The sequence below is a fragment of the Triturus cristatus genome, chromosome 8 (genome assembly GCF_964204655.1).
Source record: "Triturus cristatus chromosome 8, aTriCri1.1, whole genome shotgun sequence".
Taxonomy (NCBI): domain Eukaryota; kingdom Metazoa; phylum Chordata; class Amphibia; order Caudata; family Salamandridae; genus Triturus; species Triturus cristatus.
In genome coordinates, this window is record NC_140591.1 from 161,034,093 (window position 1) to 161,052,257 (window position 18,165).

The 18,165-nt window shown below is 43.4% G+C and overlaps 1 protein-coding gene across 2 annotated transcripts in view; it reads left to right on the top strand.

The window, feature by feature from the left end:
- TMPRSS2 (transmembrane serine protease 2) overlaps positions 1-18,165 on the top strand; it is a 418,330-nt gene that overhangs the window by 265,525 nt on the left and 134,640 nt on the right. For both annotated transcript variants that reach the window (XM_085621226.1, XM_085621227.1), the window contains 2 exons: positions 3,659-3,745; positions 4,257-4,376. In XM_085621226.1, coding sequence (XP_085477352.1) covers positions 3,659-3,745; positions 4,257-4,376 — 207 coding nt within the window. The remainder of the gene's footprint in view (positions 1-3,658; positions 3,746-4,256; positions 4,377-18,165) is intronic.

Below are 18,165 nucleotides of genomic sequence, written 5' to 3' on the forward strand. Positions count from 1 at the left end.
TGGTGATTATCTATGATCTGTTTTAAGATAGCATAATTTTTTTCAATCAGATCCTTTTCTTCCATTTCACTAATTAGTTTTTTCAATTATGATAATCTCTTCCTGGAGTTGTTCCCCTTTTTCCATTGCATGTTTTACCAAAATTCTCATCATAGTTTGTGATGCTCCCTCTAAATTGCATTCCCATTCTTTCAGTAGGGTATCACTAAGGTCCTCAAAGGTCGGGAAGATTAAAATGCGTAAACCCCTTGGAACCATGCCATTCTCCATGTATTGTTTTAGGGTAATACCGTCCCACCATCTACTGAGTTCCTGTTTTTTCAAACGTTCTAGTCTCAAGAATAATGTTTTTAAACTGTTTTTTGTTGTGTTAATTCTGAGGTCGTTTTTTCTTTGGAAGCCCCTGTACCGAAGAGATTGTGTGCCATCTCTTCTCGACCATCATCAAATTTAGACATCTTATCATTTATATTATATCACACACGGGATAAGTGCATAAACAGTCAAAATAGAAAATATTATCACAAACAACTACGACTGACTACCGGTTTAGCACTTGAAATCCCAAAGTCTGCAAACTGTTATTACATTCCTGTGCACAAATCTTCCAGAGTACGCCGTAGAACCACTCCACTGCGGTTCAGTTGAAGAATCAAAAAACAAAGAGGAAGGTGCACCAGATAGAAGTTTTTTCCTGGATGTGGTTACCATACCCCAGTTTGTTATTTTCAAAATAGGCGTTGTTAGCCCCTCAGGTACTTCCTATATCTAGGATCACTTATTTCTTGTCCTTTAAACTCTCATGTTTGGTTTCCAATTTACAAACAATTACTTATTACTTTTACATTAGATTTTTGATCTCAAGAACCTCCCATGAATACGAGATGATGCAAAACTGCTTTTTGCTTTTGAACAAAAGGGAGGGTTCTCCTGGGGGGGTTGGTGGGGCATGGGGGTTTCACAACTTTATAGATTCACACATTTTCACATGGGTGATGGGAGCATATTGAGAAAAAATGAAAAACAGTTTCAATGTTGGTTAGCATACTATTTTGGAATGTAAATGGATTGAGAGTAAGGAGTAGGAGGCAAAAGATGTAGGAATATCTGTGAATGGCAGAGAGCGAGATCATTATCCTGCAAGATACCCATTTGTTAAGGTCGGAATGGGAGGAGGCAATAAGGAAGTTAAAATGGGTGGATGTCTCAATTTGCACAAACCAGAGTTGTTTTGTTAAGGGGGTCGCCATTATATTTAAGAAAGCAGCTAAAGCAGCAATAATGGAGGCCCATTTGGATCCCAAGGAGGGATGGGTGGCAGTTAAAGTTAAGATTCAGGGCAAACCTTATGTCATCGCTGGTTATTACAGTCCAAATACGGATGACTTGGTTGTTGGATGTATGGAGAGAGAAAAGGTGGGAGATCAAAAAATTACATTTAGGAACAGGAGACATGCTCACGCTTCAAGGACTGATTATTTCCTAGTTGAAGAGGGGGAAAGTAGGATGGTAAAAAAGGTGGAACATCTGCCAGCTCACCTGTCAGATCATTCAGCAGTTTGTTTGAAACTGAAAGTTGGGGAAACTGCCCCCCTCCCACAAGGTGGACGTTGGATAGAATTTTATTGTTAGACAAACAAGTAAGGATAAAGTTGAAGGAGATAAGCAGGGCGTACTTTTATATTATGGCACGAGCACTTCAGCCTAAGTAACCTGGGATGCATATAAGACAGTTATAAGGGGGAGTGTGATTGGTATTGCCGCTTTTAATAACAAGGCGGTCAAGGGTAAGATAAGCTCCATAGATGATAGATTGGAACAACTGGAAGAATTGGTTCGGAAGGGAGACCAAGGACAAGGGACTCAGGGTGTAAGCTTGTCTGAGGAGGAAATAAGAGAAAGGAAGGAAGAGTTGTCTTGTATTCTGGAGGGAATAGTTAGGAGGAAATGGGAGGCGAGCAAGTTTGAGCACTATGAATGTGGGGAGGGGTGCGGCAAACTCCTAGCTTGGAAATTAAAAACAGAGCAAAAACAACAGCTATTAGGGTAGAAGGGCAGGGACAGGGAGATAGAGGGGGCCTCCGCAGAGTTTTTTCAAACCCTATATACAGATGATGTTGGAGTTACAGAGGAGCAAGTTGAGAAGTACTTTGAGGACTTGCCAACTCTGACACTATCAGAGGAGCAAAAGGGGCTGTTAAATTAAAAAATAACAACTGAAGAGGTAGTGGATGCAATAGAAAGATTGAATAGGCGGAAGGCGGCTGATCTGGCTTCCCTCCCAAATGAGATCTATTTGTCCCTTAAAGATGAGGTTGCCCCTTTCCTGACATGATTATTTAATTTGATCTTTCTTTGGGGGTCTGTTATACCGAAATCCTGTGAGGAAGCAACCATCTGCCTTCTGCTAAAAGCAGGGAACGACCCAAAGTTGTGTGATTATAAGATTTTCACACAGATTCTGGCCGGTAGACTAGGAGGGGTTGCAGACAAACTAATACACCCGGATCAGAAAGGTTTCATTAAGGGCAGGCAGATTCATGAGTTAACTCATGAGTTGCTGGGGGCAATAGATATAGCACCTTTGGTGAAAATCACCTTTGATGCAGCAAAGGCTTTTGATAGGATGAGCTGGTCCTTTCTGCATAAAGTCACAGAGAACTATGAATTGGGGGAGGCATTTCGTAGGGTTCTAACAATGATCTATAAGAATCCATCTGCCAGGATACTGGCAAATGGGAACCTTAGCCAGAAGATAGCCATATCAGGAGGTACAAGGCAGGGCTGTCCTCTCTCCCCCCTTCTTTTTGACCTTTACATCGAGCCTCTTGCTAGCAAACTCAGAGCTAGTCGTCAGATCTTGCCGTTTGTATTCCAGGGTTGGGAGAAGAGGGTGGCCTTGTATGCTGATGATTTGATGGCATTCACAACAAATCTGTCACTCTCACTTCCAACAATATCAGACATCTTGGATAACTTTGGGGAGATTTCAGGTTATCGGATAAATTGGCAAAAAAACGAAGTTATGGAGTGGAACTCCCAGAGTGATAATCCCTTGGTAATAGAGAACATGTTGTTTCATGATTCTAACTCAGGGAGATCACATTGAGTATTTTACTGTTTACTTTGTTATTTTAAATATTGGGATGTCCTCCTTGCACATGGTGTTGGAGGATAGTAATGAAATCCCCAAAACAAGAAGGATAAAGAAAGCCATAATATGTTGATAAGCTGGCAGAGGAACAAATACATCGTTCATAAGTTAGAAGAATCTAGTAAAGGTGTGAATATTTATGAAACGACTCAACACACAAAACAATTCACTGCACAATACCTTTGCACTGTCTCTTTGAATCAGGGAAAATTCCTAAAGTGGCCTGTGCTGACAATCGGACTAAGCCTGTCTACAGAAAATTATATTAGTAGACTGCTAAATTACTTTGTCAGTCAGGGGAATTGTTCAAAGTAGCAAAGTGCTTCAAAACCCATAAAGAAATATGGGCAATTCCAGCTCTAACTGGAAATACTGCATTTTTCAGTTATCAGTGCTGGATGAAAATAAACTATCCTTAACAATGTACTAACTAAACTAATAGGAATATAAGGTATCTACTATCACTATTCACACTTAAAACATATATTTGTATTTGAATTACAGAAACTCGAAAAGTTCTCTGCATCACTGCAGCCACTGGACTTCTCGTCGCTGCAGCTGTTGTGGTAGCTGTGCTTATTTGGTACTTTGGTAAGGATATGCTATTAAACCTGGTCTTTTCCCCATTTCTGTGACTTTGTTCTCCATCTTATCACACTAAGAACCCTGTATACTTCCCCATCAGAATTTCCTGCACTTTATGCTGCTTCCATGATTCAATTCTAGTAGAGTATTTCCAAGTAAAGTGTAGCTTAAATGATCCAGAATAGTTTCTTCCTCACCTCCACTACAGAAGTGGTAAACATGATCTTCTGCAGATGAGAAGAGAGGCCATATTATTGTGCCCTCTTCCAGGGGCTAGACTGGCGTCGGTGTCTGAGCGATCATGATCTGACCTCTCTATGCCGTGGCCTGTCAATGGCCTTTTGTTTTTATTTCCAACTCCAGTATTTTAATTTATTGTAATGTTTTAAGGCCACATCCAACTACATGCACTCACACCAGTTCTGTTTTTAAAAATATATGTTACTTCATATATTTGTAAAGATATGTTTTAATGTACTAACACTGTTCATGTGCTTCTTTCCTTCTACTTCCCAAGTGACAAAGTACTGCCTATTCAATGGCATTTCCTGCGGCTTATCAGGCTCATGTGTTAGTAAGACTCAATGGTGTGATGGAACGCCGCAGTGTCCCAATGGGGAAGACGAAAAGCAATGTGGTAAGTGTTGTCCATCAGTTATCAGTCGTAACACTTGAGCTTTGCGTGTCTATCTACAAGGGGATATCAACCATTACTCGAGGCACAGACTCATGGAGTGGAAAGAGTTTGATATTCCTCTGATGTACACAAAGGCGTTATCAAAACTATCCATGTGCTAAAATAATATGGCCAACTAATAGGATCTATTGTTTCTAGATAAATACACAAATCTAATTGCTACATTTATGAGGAATAATTTTTCTATTTTACATTTTCCTGAAAACCTCAGAAATGTTGCTCTCCAGTCAAAACTATGAGCATCTTTGAAGAACAGCATTAACTGCAAAGACACCTAAATAGATTAGTGAATATACCCTCAACAAGAAAAAACTTCCCTGGAAAGAAGACTATATTACTTCTGCTAGCATGTTGTATGTTCTTGCTGGAATTCAATCAATGACCGTACCACTCCCTGACATTTTTCTCTTTTATGAGGTATTTGGTACCTGAATGATGGCTCCTCACCTTTGGCACAGGATGCAGGGGAATTACTATTTTATAGAGGTTTCCATGTGGTACTTCTGAATTCAGCAAATTATAATTTTTATATCAATATTTTCGATGAGGTGGTTGGAATAATTATCCTGCTTTGTGTTTAGCATCTCACCAATTGTTTAAGTGGCTGTCAGAGGTGTTAACATCAAACATAAATTACAACATGAATTGATGTGTCAAAAAACTTTATTTTAAAGTTACCCTCTGATAGCTTTGCACAGAGCAAGCAGGCTTAATTTAAGAGGCAATGTGTAAAGTATTTGTGCTGCACTTCAAACAGTAAAACTGTGTAAATGCCACACAAAAAGATACCACACTTAGTTAGACAAATAGAGCTTCATTTAATGAGCAAAAAACGACTAGAATGACAAAAATCCAATAAGTCGAACTGGAGGTATGAATTTTTAGAAAAGAAACTGAAATCTAGTGCTTAAAAGCATAAAGGGCCAACTAGGGTGATCTGGTCGCGTCAGAACAGGTCAAATCTGAAAGTTCAGATAGACCAGGATTGAGTGTGAGTCAGATACAGTGACCAGCCTTGGCCCACTGTAAAGTGCCTTCTTTGCATAGAGGATGAGATGCAAAGAGCAGAGGAGGGTATGCGTCTTTGACGATCTACAGATTCAGGCGATGCATCATCGTTGATCCAACGAAAGAAGGGGATGCATCTGCTCCGAGCTGTGCAAATTCAAAGATGTGTCGGAAATGGTGCCGCAGTTACGCTCAGTTGGTGATGCATCAGAACCAATCCTTGCAACAGATGCAATGCATCTGTAGTTGTAGAGATGTGCCGGTTCTGAGCTGCTGCATCGATGGCGATGCATGGATTCTGCTAAAGCAGCACTTTAACCCACTTCTCAGGGGCCCTGGACTGGATTGGCACTACCTGGCAGGGCAGACCCACAGATGGCAGAGTCCCAGTGCTGAGGCAGGTGAATTGGAAGTGTTTGATGTCCCTGAGACTTCAGAACAGGAGGCAAGCCAGCTAGCCCCTTGAGTCACTCTGGTTCTGTGTCCAAGTGATGTGGGTCCAGTCCTTCTCACACAGGCTAGGAGGGAAGCAGGTAGCAGGTCAGCACAGCAAGAAAGTGGCAGTTCTTCAGCAGCATACCAGTCCTTCTTCCTGGCAGAGTATGTGCAGGTCCAAAAGTGTACTGAAGTGGTGGGGCCAGAAGTCCGTTTCTTATACCCTGTGGGGCCTTTCAAGAGGGAGAGACTTCAAAGAGGGGCTTTGAAGTACACAGAGGTCCACCCTTCCTGCCCTGGCTCCAGACTCACTACAGGGGCGACAGGACATAGCCTAATCAGGTGTAAATATGAGACTGTGCCCAGCTCCTCCCTCCCATCCTGCCCAGGATAGTCCATCAGGGTGTGCATGGTCCATCATGTCACACCTAAGCTCCATTTGTGTGTAGATGTCTAGAGGGAATGCAGAAGGCCCAGCATGTCACCTACCTTAGACGTGTATCAGAGACAAGCTGCAGACACACAGGGCTAAGAACAGAAAAATGCCATCTTTCTAAAAGTGGCATTTTTAAAATGGCAATGATAAATTCGACTTTACCATTAAAGAGGATTTGTCATTACAATTCCATAAGAACTATATATGACAGTTTTACTTCCTTCCAATTTGGGAATTACACCTGTTAGATGTAACAAGGAATCTCCAAAGTTAACCTACGGGAGGGGTAGGCTTCACGGTAGTGAAAAACAAATTTGGGAGTTTTTCACTACCAGGACATGTAGAACTTAAAAGTACATGTCCTACCTATCAATCACAAAGCACTCTGCCCTTTGGGCTACATAGAGCCTACCTTAGGGGTGACTTATGTGCAATACAAGGGTAGTGGCAGGCCTGAGACATGTTTAAAGGGCTACGTAAGTGGGTGGCACAATCCATGCAGCAAGCCCACTAGTAGTATTTAATTTATAGGCCCTGGGCACCTGTAGTGCACTGTACTAGGGACCTATAAGTGAATTAAATATTCCAATTGTGGATAAGTCAATCATCCCCTGTTTTAGGGAGAGAGCACAAGCACTTTAGCACTTGTTTGCAGTGGTAAAGTGCACAGAGTTGTAAGGCCAACTAAACAAATTCAGCAAAAGTAGGAAGAGAAAGGCAAAGCATTTGGGGGTGATCAAGCATAAAGGGCCATTTTTCAACAAAACATTTAGCTCAAAATAGTACTTAAAAGCACAAAGCGCCAACTGTGATTATCTGGAGGCACCGGAGCAGGACGAAGTCACTCGTTCAGTCCAACCGCGATAAAGTGTGGGCCGTATGCAAGGACCAATTATGCCCACTGAACAAAAGACCCTAAATACTGGTATCTCTGCATGGCGAATTCACGCTTCAAAGCTGCATCGCACAGCGGCGGTTCTAATGAGCTGCAGGGCTGTGATGTGAGGTCCAGCATCGAGGATGTATCACACAGCAGTGGTTCCGAGGAGTTGTTGGGCTGCAATGCCAAGTCCTGCATTGAGGTTGCAGTAGTGGTTCCAAAGTGGAGCTGTAAGGTAATTTGTTGCACTGTGTCAGTTCTGCTAGGACCACAGCTGAGCTAACAGAGCACCTTCAGTACAGTTCTAAGGGTCCAGGGCTGGGATGGCACCACTTTGGGCCAGGTCTCACAGCAGGCAGAGTCCAGTTGCAGGGTTCAAGGTGGTTGGAGCCTTTTCTGTCCCTCAGGCTTTGATCAGGAGGTCAGCCAACTAGCTCTTGGAATCACTCTGGTGGTCCAGATTTTAGGACATCAAGGCAGCAGAGTAGCAGGGCATCTGAGTATCAGTCCATCTGCCACTAGCAGAGCAGCACAGCAGTCCATCTGAGTCTTTCACAGGTCCGTAGGTGTACTGAAGGGTTCGCTCTGAAAGCTCAATATTTATACCTGGTGCCAGCTTTGTAATAGGAGAGGATTCTGGAGGTTCCACCCTCCCAAAGGTGTTTTAAATTTCCTGCCTCCCTGCCTCCCTGCCCTCATCCTAGCTTATCTGGGGGCACAAAAAGCTAGTGTGAAGCCCTTTGTGAGTGTGCTGAGGCAGAGGCTTTGTGATGTGCCAGTGTGGTGGGTGACAGCTCCGCCCCACTGTCAAGTAAGAGATGGCCCATCCTGCCAACACCTATTCCCCCTCTGGCTCAATGTCTGAGAGTAATACATAAAGACCAACTGCCAGCTACACCTAGTCATGTGACCCAGGATACAGGCGGCAGGCACCAAATGAATAGGATGAGAAAATGCCAACTTTCTAAAAGTGGCATTTTCAGAATTGTGACTTAAAATGTGACTTTGCCATTAAAGAAGGTTTTAAATTAAAATTTTCAAGACACCAAACTCAACATTCCTACCTGCTCTCAAATGAAAGTTATCACTTATTAAATGTAATAAGGTAACCCAATGTTTTTCTATGAGAGGGGTAGGCCATGCAGTAGTGAAAAACGAATTTAAGAGTTTTTCACTACCCAGACATATAAAAGTTAAAAGTACATGTCCAACTTTTTAAATACACTGCACCCTGCCCTATGAGCTGTTTAGGGCCTACCCTTGGGCTAACGTATATGTATTAAAAAGGAAGGTTTAGCCCTGGCAAGAGGTTTATTTGGCCTGGTTGAAATAGCAGTTTGAAAACTGCACACACTGGCTGCAATGGCATGCCTAAGACTTGTTTAAGTGGTTAGCGCAATGAGTCCTGCTGGTCACTAATAGCAATTGACTTACAGGCCCAGGTACATGTAGTGTCACTGTCAGGATTTACAAATAACTTAAATGTGCCAGTTGGATGTAAGCCAATTTCACCATACTCTAAGGTTATCGAAGAGAGCACAAGCACTTTAGCACTGGTTAACAATGGTTATGTTATGTTATGTTATGTTATGTTATGTTATGCAGGTTTTTGTATAGCGTACAGCTACTCCAAAGAGTGTCCCGACGCTTTAGAATGCACACTAATCATAGAACACAACAACGAAAATAAACAGAAAGATACAGAAGAGGAAACCTAATAGAACCTGAAACTAAGAAGTGAAAAGCCAGGTTTTAAGCCCCTTCCTAAAAGCCAACAAGTTTGGAGTGCTACGCAGGGCCACAGGCAATTTATTCCACAGCTGAGGCGCTAAGCATTTGAAGGAGCGGCCGCCGATGCGAGCTCTCTTCGCGCGGGGCACTACAGCAAAAAACAAGGCTTCCGACCTGAGCGATCTGGCCGGACGGTAAAAAGACAACCTATCCTGGAGATATTTTGCTCCCGATCTGTACAAGGCTTTGTGTGCCAGGGTGAGAGATTTAAAGACTATCCGCTTCCGGACAGGAAGCCAATGGAGAGATTCCAAGAGGCCCGAAGCTCTGGCGCAACGAGGTAGTCCAAAAATAGCACGTGCTGCCGAATTCTGAACGACCTGTAGTCGTTGAAGCAGGTATTCAGGCAGGCCGAGATAGAGAACGTTGGAATAATCTATTCTCGAGCCTATCATCGCCTGCACCGTGATCTTCCTATGTTCATCCGATAGCAAAGGAAGGAACTTGCGAAGCATCCGGAGTACGCCGAAGCAGGTCCCTGTGAGACCGATTACCTGCGAACGTAGTGTGAGGCCATTGTCGATCTTAATCCCAAGGTTTTTTGCTACCTGGGAGGAACTAGCTGGTGGAAACATGTTCTCAGGCCACCACACTTTCCAGTCCGGGTCCGAGCTGCACCCAAAGAAGAGGACCTCAGATTTATCCGAGTTGCACTTGAGGCTGTTATGATGGAACCACTGAAACACAGCCTCAAGGCAACCCTGGATCCTACCTCCATCGAAGTCCGCACCCCTCTCACAGGTGAAGAGGAGCTGGGTGTCATCAGCGTAAGAGACGATCTGGGCCCCGAAGGACTCCGCCAGGGCCGCCAGAGGGGTCATAAAGATATTAAAAAGAGTCGGGCTCAGGACAGAGCCCTGAGGAACTCCGACACCCAATGGCGACATATCGGCGGAGCAAGCAGAAGCCCAGACCGATTGTCGACGACCTGCCAGAAAAGATTGAAACCACCGGAGCACCGTCCCACAAAGACCAATCTCTGAGAGTCTAGCAAGCAGACCCTCATGGGGGACGGTGTCAAAGGCCGCCGACAAATCTAACAACACCAGCATCGCTCTCCCACCCGAATCCAACACCTCCTTTACCGCCTCCGAGACTTCCAAGAGGGCTGTTTCGGTGCTAAGATTGGCGCGAAAACCCGACTGGGTAGGGTGCAGTAGATCGTGGGCCTCCAAGTAATCGGCAAGCACCCTATGCACGTGCTTTTCAATGACCTTCGCCAGAGCCGGCAGGAGCGAAATAGGTCTATAATTCGCTAACACCTCTACATCCAGACCAGGCTTTTTAAGCAGGGGGATAATCATAGCCTGCTTCCAGGACTGGGGAACCACACCCTGTGCAAGAGAACAGTTCAACAGGGGGTTCACAAGTGGATTAATGACAGCTGCCATTTTAGCCAGGAATTTTGCGGGGCAGGCATCCCGAGGGGAACCTGACTTTAGTCCTCCCATCAGGTCAAGAGAAGCTGACAGCGAAAGAGGCGGAAAAGCTGCCAAAGCCACACCGGCACTCAGTCGGGTAGCAGCGGCATTCTCCACCCGACCTGGTACCTCAGGATCCAACACACGGAAGGAATCCTGAATCCGCTGGATCTTAGAGGTGAAAAAGTCCGCAATCGCCCTGACCCAAGGCGCAGGAGGGGGGGTCTGGGCAGGCGCTGTGCGAGAGGCTGTAAACTCCCGCACAATGGCGAAAAGCTCCTTACAGGAGTTGGAAGCGGCTTCAATTCTTCTAGCAAAATAAGCCTTCTTCTCCGCGAGGATGTTCCGATGGTACGCTTTCGCCAGAGACCTGTAGGTGAGTTTCGCCGTCGCGTCGTATTTCACGCGCCAGGCTCTTTCCGCTACCTTGCATTGTCGACGCGAGGTTGCCAATGCTTCCGTGAACCAAGGGGCAGAAGCACCTTTTCCGGGTTTGCGGGGGGGTCTCAGAGGAGCAAGCTCATTGAGCCTCTCTGAGAGCCAGACCTGCAAACGCTCCACATCCTCCTCTAAGTTCCCAGTTAAGGCACAGGGGTGATCGGCACAAGACTGTGCCAACAGTTCAGGAGTAATCCGGTGGAGTGGCCTGAATCCCACTAAAGACTGCCGGGGGACACCGGCAGGCTTCCCAGCCTCTGAGAGATAAAATCTCACCAGCCTGTGGTCAGACCAAAGCACCTGGGTGGGAGCCAACATCTCTATAGGTATCGTAGAGAATGTCAAATCCAGGGTATGTCCCTTCTCATGGGTCGGCCCAACATAATAAGGAACAAGGCCCATAGGGGCTGTGACCTCCAACATTTTCATAGCATCGGGATCCGTTTCCACGTCCATATGGACGTTGAAGTCCCCGGCGACGATGCAATGTTCTGATGTAAAGAGCAAAGAAGAGGTCACCGACTGGAACTCTTCAAAAAAAGAGCCCAAGGGCCCCGGCGGCCGATAGACTAGGAGACCCTTAATCGATTGGTGAGGTGAAAGGACAAGGGCAAAGGCAAGGGATTCGCAATCCTTGATCACCTCCGATGGAATAATGGTGCAAGTGACCATTTTGTTGACTATTAAAGCCACGCCACCTCCCCGCCCCTTCGGCCTATCCTGCCTGAAGATGTTATACTCGGGCGGGATAGCAGTGGCAATATCAGGGTTAGACGCCGCGCCGAGCCACGTCTCGGTGAGCATTAGAAACAGGGGTTTTTCTGACTCTAGCAGATCAAAAACATCCAAAGCGTGCCGGCCCAACGATCGAGTGTTGAGCAGTAGGCCCAGATGTTTAGTACAAAACGCCGCCTTCAGTGGCGCATCGCCCAAAAATTTCTGCGGGCGCCAGCCACACTCAGGGCAGCAATGCTTACCCTTGTGGCGAGCAGGGAACACCGACCGGCAGAAACCATTTGTGTACCGCCAGGACCAAAGTTCCGACCCCGAGTAGTGTAGCATGGTGTTGCATGGGCCAGCTAACTCGAGCCGGAAAGCCGCGACTCGTCCGTCGCCTCAGGCGCCTCCGGGACGCGGACGGGCGCAGACGGGCTAACTCTGGCGTAAACTCCGGCGGAAATCCGGCGCCCCGCAGCGCGTACCCGCTGCGCGCAGCGTGGCTGTTATTTTATAGTGGTCCAGGCCCTTGTGACCCTGAGCCACACCTACCCCACAACGAGCACTAAGCGTAGTTCCCCGTTCCAAAATGGCCGCCAAACACGAGTCGGGGCAGAGGACCCGCAAAACGCGGTGGTCGAACAGATTATGGTGCAGGTAAGCTGGGATGAGTGCGGGTGTGCGAGCAGCCCTAAAACCAGGGGAAATATAAAAAGAAAAAGCAAATAAAATAGTAAACACGGAGTTTTAAAAATATTATCTCGGACAATCCGAGCGCCTTAAAAATCACATGGGCAGTTAGTCATAGAAGCGTTCTCTTAGAGCAAGGGAGAATACACAATTTGCCTGCTTTTTTATAGTGGTCTAGGCCCTTGTGACCCTGAGCCACACCTACCCCACAACGAGCACTAAGCGTAGTTCCCCGTTCCAAAATGGCCGCCAAACACGAGTCGGGGCAGAGGACCCGCAAAACGCGGTGGTCGAACAGATTATGGTGCAGGTAAGCTGGGATGAGTGCGGGTGTGCGAGCAGCCCTAAAACCAGGGGAAATATAAAAAGAAAAAGCAAATAAAATAGTAAACACGGAGTTTTAAAAATATTATCTCGGACAATCCGAGCGCCTTAAAAATCACATGGGCAGTTAGTCATAGAAGCGTTCTCTTAGAGCAAGCGGTAAAGTGAGCAGAGTCATAAAAGCAATCAAAAACCTATACAGTTTGGACTTAACATGTGTAGGAACAGCACTGTGAGGAGAAGGGTGCTTAGAACTGCTGAGTTCACACTTTCCATTATCCCTCCACACATAAGTATATTTGGATTAATATTATTTTTCTATTTATTAGTTACATTTGTTAGGCGCGCGTATCATCCCTACCGGGATCTCTGGGCGCAGTTGCAATGTGGGAGTAGAGAGATTCGAATACTAAGAGAAAAGTCAGGTTTTCAAGATATTTGTTAATGTAGTAAAATCCATACATGCTCGAATAGATAAAGGTAGCCTATTCCACTGGTAGGGAGCCCGGAATGAGAAGTCGCTGCCTCCGTGCCTCGTTGTTCTGATGCGTTTTGGGCATAGAAGCAGTCGGTCAAGCGCTTAACCATCAATTTCCTCTAAACAGATTCCTAATTACCCATATTGATTCCACCAACATATACAATCCAGCTCAATGAAATAAAACAATTATTAAACAGCCTTAAGAAACTGTGAATTTCAGTAAATATGAGAAAATATCTTTCTTGACAACAAGTAAGACAAAGCCTGAATGACTCAGTTAAAAGGGGCGAACACCATACTTTAGAAACCGATTTACAACATCTCCCTTATTGCAAGATATGTAATATTAAATTTGACTAATTTACGCAGAGATAATACTTTTATTTACAACTTTGGGGCATATTATCAAGAAACGGCGTTAAAATTATCGCCACTGTGGCGCCAGAAAACTGCCGCTAAAGCGGCAATAATGGGCTTGATAATATGCCCTTAAGAATTCCCATAGAAGCCCATGTTCTGGTGTCAACATGGGCTTCTATGGGAATTCTCGGCGGCATATTATCAAGCCCATTATCGCCACTTTAGCGGCGGTTTTCTGCCGCTAAAGCGGCGATAATTTTAATGCCGTGCTTGATAATATGCCCCTTGGATTTTAATCTTGTTGCCAAATGATGTATGATATATGCACAGGAAACTGTTACAGCATCATCCCCTCGTTCTAGCCTATGGTGTAACTTTGAATTTTATATAACATTTAATGAACTGATGTAAGAAAACCTAACTTAATGACGTAAAGTAGAAAGTAAATGCAGATATGCTGTTAAGGAAAGATACAGAAGATGATTTATAGGTTTAAATGTATAATCACATAACCTGGGCACAGTAAAACATTTCAAGGTGTGATACAGCAAGTAATACCGCATACAATTGTGGTAAGGAAGAGCTGAACCTGGGGTGTCCAGCATATGTCCAAGAGAGCCCGATGCATGCTAGATGCTCCTGCTAATCACTCACACTCTGTTAAGGAGTCCTATATGGATTCATTTAATATAAATGTTTAATATGTGATTAGCCTGAAAATGTGGAGTGGATTAGGAGTATGTGTGCCATTTTACTCACAGGAGGACGCAATAGTTAGAAATATTAGATGGAATAGGCTGAGATGGGTGTGCTGAAACCTCTTCACTGCATGAAACAATAAATACCATGAGATACAAATTGTCAAGAGCGAGGCAGATTAGAAGAGCATAAATCACTTTTACTTCAAAAGTATTTATGAGGTTAACTGCACGTACTGGAGTGTTCTGGTTTTTCTTTTGTGCTATTTTTGCAATTAAATGTGTTAATGTGTGACCAGTATCCAGGAGGAACATTCAGTTCATTTAGAATCCTCTGCAGCAAGTTTTGTGAACTAGGGAAGGCTCTCAAACTGCTGATAATCTGTTACAGGCACTAGGCGTAGCACATAATGTGTGCACTGGAAGTGTTAATTTTACACAGTCTCTACCACTGTTTTGGGTTGACTCTTGTTTTACATAGTTGAAGAATTGGAGCAGCGGTATTTTACCACCGTAGACAGTGGTAAATGGTTGCTTGCCATAGGAACTTTAAAAACACACTGTATATTTTATTGGAAATGTAGGAGTATTTTTTGTTGATAATAAATAAATAATAGAACAAAACACTGTAACATACATGAAGCAACATGTCAACACAATTAAAACATGACCAGCACAACAAAACAGTCAGAACATGAATGCAACACAAAAAGAAGCACAACTTTGCATTGAAATAATGCAGCAAAAAGTGTAAAAAACATATTACACAAAACATTCTCGCCACAATAAAGTGCACAAGCCTTTGTGTTACACCATGCCCTGTCCTGAGTCATGCTTTCATCATATAATGCTAATAGGTGATCGCACCAAACACTGGCTTAATTTATCACCAAGGACATGCATTAACGCCATTGGTGTGTGATCTGGCCTCGGTGTCCTTCCTCCCTGTGATGAGCGTAATGGAAATGTAAGAAAAGGTTTAGAGTCAGTGAGCCCTGGATGGCAGTCCACTGGTGTTGAGTGCTTCACACAGTGTCTTTAAGACTCCTCAATCCATTCTGTTCTTCCATGACATTGTGGATGGAGTCTTAGAAGTTGGCAAGGAAATAAAGTATTTCTTGTCTGTGAGTTAATGTATGTTATATGTTCTTCTCCTTACTTCCCAACCAGACTCAATCTGAGCTTGTCAATCTTCCACGGCAAAATGGAAATCAGGGATCCACATTGGATTAGAAGCTTATTCTACAGAAGTCTTTTTATGCCGGCATCAGCATTACCTGCATGTAGTGCTTGACCATTACTTTGATTTTGCCACTGTCAAACACAAGTAAGGCGGAACGACAGAGGGCAGTGACGGATTTCTTGCACACTTGTATCATTCCCAGGATTGCTTTCTCAGAAATTGATGGAAGCGCTCATCGAAGCTTCGAACAGGGGCACACTGCCAGAAACTGTGAGAGAGGTTGTGATCATTATGGGTCAGACACCAGATAGGGATGAGAAGGAGACCGCATCGTACAGACCCCTATGCACGATTTATACTGACACGAAGGTGCTGAGCAGAGCCTGGGCTCTTAAACTAGTAATAATACTGGTGTCATTAGTGCATCAAGACCAATGGGACTTCATACCAAGACACAGTACTACTCAACAGGAATTTGGACGTATGCACATTATACATGAAAATAAATTAAATGCATTTGTAAAGTGCACGCATACTCCACAGGGGGTCTCGGTGCTGAGTTGAAGGATTGCCTGCTGAATGGCGCTGACCATCCTATCAGTTACGTTGAAAGAGCCAGGTTTTTAATTTTTACTTGAAGACAGATAGCTCAGAAATGGAACAAAGTTACGAGGGTTGATTGTTCCAGGCTATGGAGCCAAGGTAAGAGAAGGATCTGTCTCTCGTTCTGGCCCGGCGTATTCTGGGAATTCTGGCTGGAAAGCCATGAGTTGTCTGTAAATTAAGGCCAACATGCTGCCTATGGTGTTCGCTACTCAAAGAAGCCTCTCCCCATTCTGAGAGGGAGAGGGGGATGGAGAGGAACATCATCTCCTCTTATCTGCTGTGCCTTTTAATTACCTTCCTCCAAGAACACTGCATCTCCTAAAAGTCACAGTCCTATGAGAACAATGGCATTTAGAAAAGAAGAATTTATAAACATGTTTTCGTAATATTCGTTTTCACGCATATGTAAATGAAAAGCTGATGGGGGAGTTGCAGATAGGAGGAGAGGTGAAACAGACCTATCCTCTCTCTCTCTCTGCATGCTTTGAAACTGTTTTTTTGCTTTGTTGGACTGGTCAGAAGTTATGAATTTACTCATCTTTCTACATACTCTTACCCATTGGTGAAGAACATGAACAAAGTTATAGAGGATCTGAAGAATGCAATAATATTTAAAATTGTAGGAAGCCCGGCACACCAGAAAAAAAAGTTACTAGCTCCTTTGATATTTACAAAGTAAAGGCACGATCTACCACTGTACTTAAAGGATATTAAATCCCAAAATTGTAGAAGATGGATGCTAAAGCAAAGACTAGGCCAAGTTCCCGCTTTTATAAACTGGAGGAAGGATAATAATAACTTAGGAATGGAAGGGTTCTGAGACGGCTATTTGTCCTTTTTGCAGGCGTAGCATGCTGACACTTTCTCACTTGAATGTATTTTGCACATATTTTAGACAAAAAAAACAAAAATGTTACTCCCTGTTTATAGAGACTACAGATCCGCCGATTACAAGAATTAATTATATTTATGATGAAATGTGAAAACAAGAATTTATATCCTAGCCTGGGTAAATTTATGTACATTGCTATAAAACGAACGGAACTGCTTAGGTAGGCAGTACAGTAGTTATAATCGATAGATGGTGTAGATAGCTGAGGTTGATTGAATCTTGTTCTCCCCTCTTTACTAAGCACTTTTAGTATTTCTTTTGGCTATAAGTATTTTTTTGTGCAGCATAATATTCGCATAGTGGTGCGTATCATGTGCGAAGTTTAAGTGAGACTATATAAGATTGTTATTTATCGTTTTAATGGATTTTTTAAGGGAAAACCAGTTTTAATCGGATGATGATTAAGGGATTTAGGAGAGGATATGATAGGGAGTGTGATGATTTATCTGTTTTCAACTGGTTTGATATGATGTTGAATGTTTAGGTGTTTATTCTCTTCTACACTAGGAACGTTAAAATAATTCAAACTGTAAGGTAAAGACTTTTATGGTTTCTTAAGGAGTTATTTGCTCTACTAGGGATCCTTTGGTTCAGGAACAATGGTGAAGAATAGGTCTTATTTTGGTATTGTGTCATATAAATTAATTGTATAGTGATAATGTTAATATTTGTAATGTCCTTTTGAATGTTTGTGCTGCCTTATTAGCACAAGATCAAACATACCAATAAATAATTATAATAGTGCTAGCTCCGCTATGATAACCAACTTAGCAGTCACACAGGACAACTTGTGCATCTCTTTCTAAATTTTGTTCAACTCAGTCTACCAAATACCTTTCTCTTGATTCCAGAAGGGACATCAGCCTATAATTTGTCAGATCTCTCTTCATACCTTTCTTATGAAAGGGAATATTAATGGTAGCGGACCAATATAATGAACTTTATCCCACAAAGTTATTAATTGGTATAATGAGTACATTGACCCATATCTCAGGATTTTACAGGAAATAACCAACCTTCATTAGCTCTAGGCTCTTTGCTATTTTGTAAGCTTGGGGTATTTTTAAATTCCACTAAAGCAAAAGAGACAAACTCATGCATGTCCCTATATTACTCGCTCCTTTCTTTAGTTGATTAAAATTATTATAACAAGCATTTGTATGTACCACAAAATACACTGAGGCAAATTTATACATACTAGCAATCTGTGGTCATGATATTGAGCCAAAATCTTGGGACATTTTTTCCATGACACTGTTTGCTTTGCTGCATTGCCAATTGCATAGGACACCTTTGGGTTATTATTTGTACTAGGAACTCACTATTTATGATGGCATTATGTATTCTGGCAGAACATTACTAAAGATAT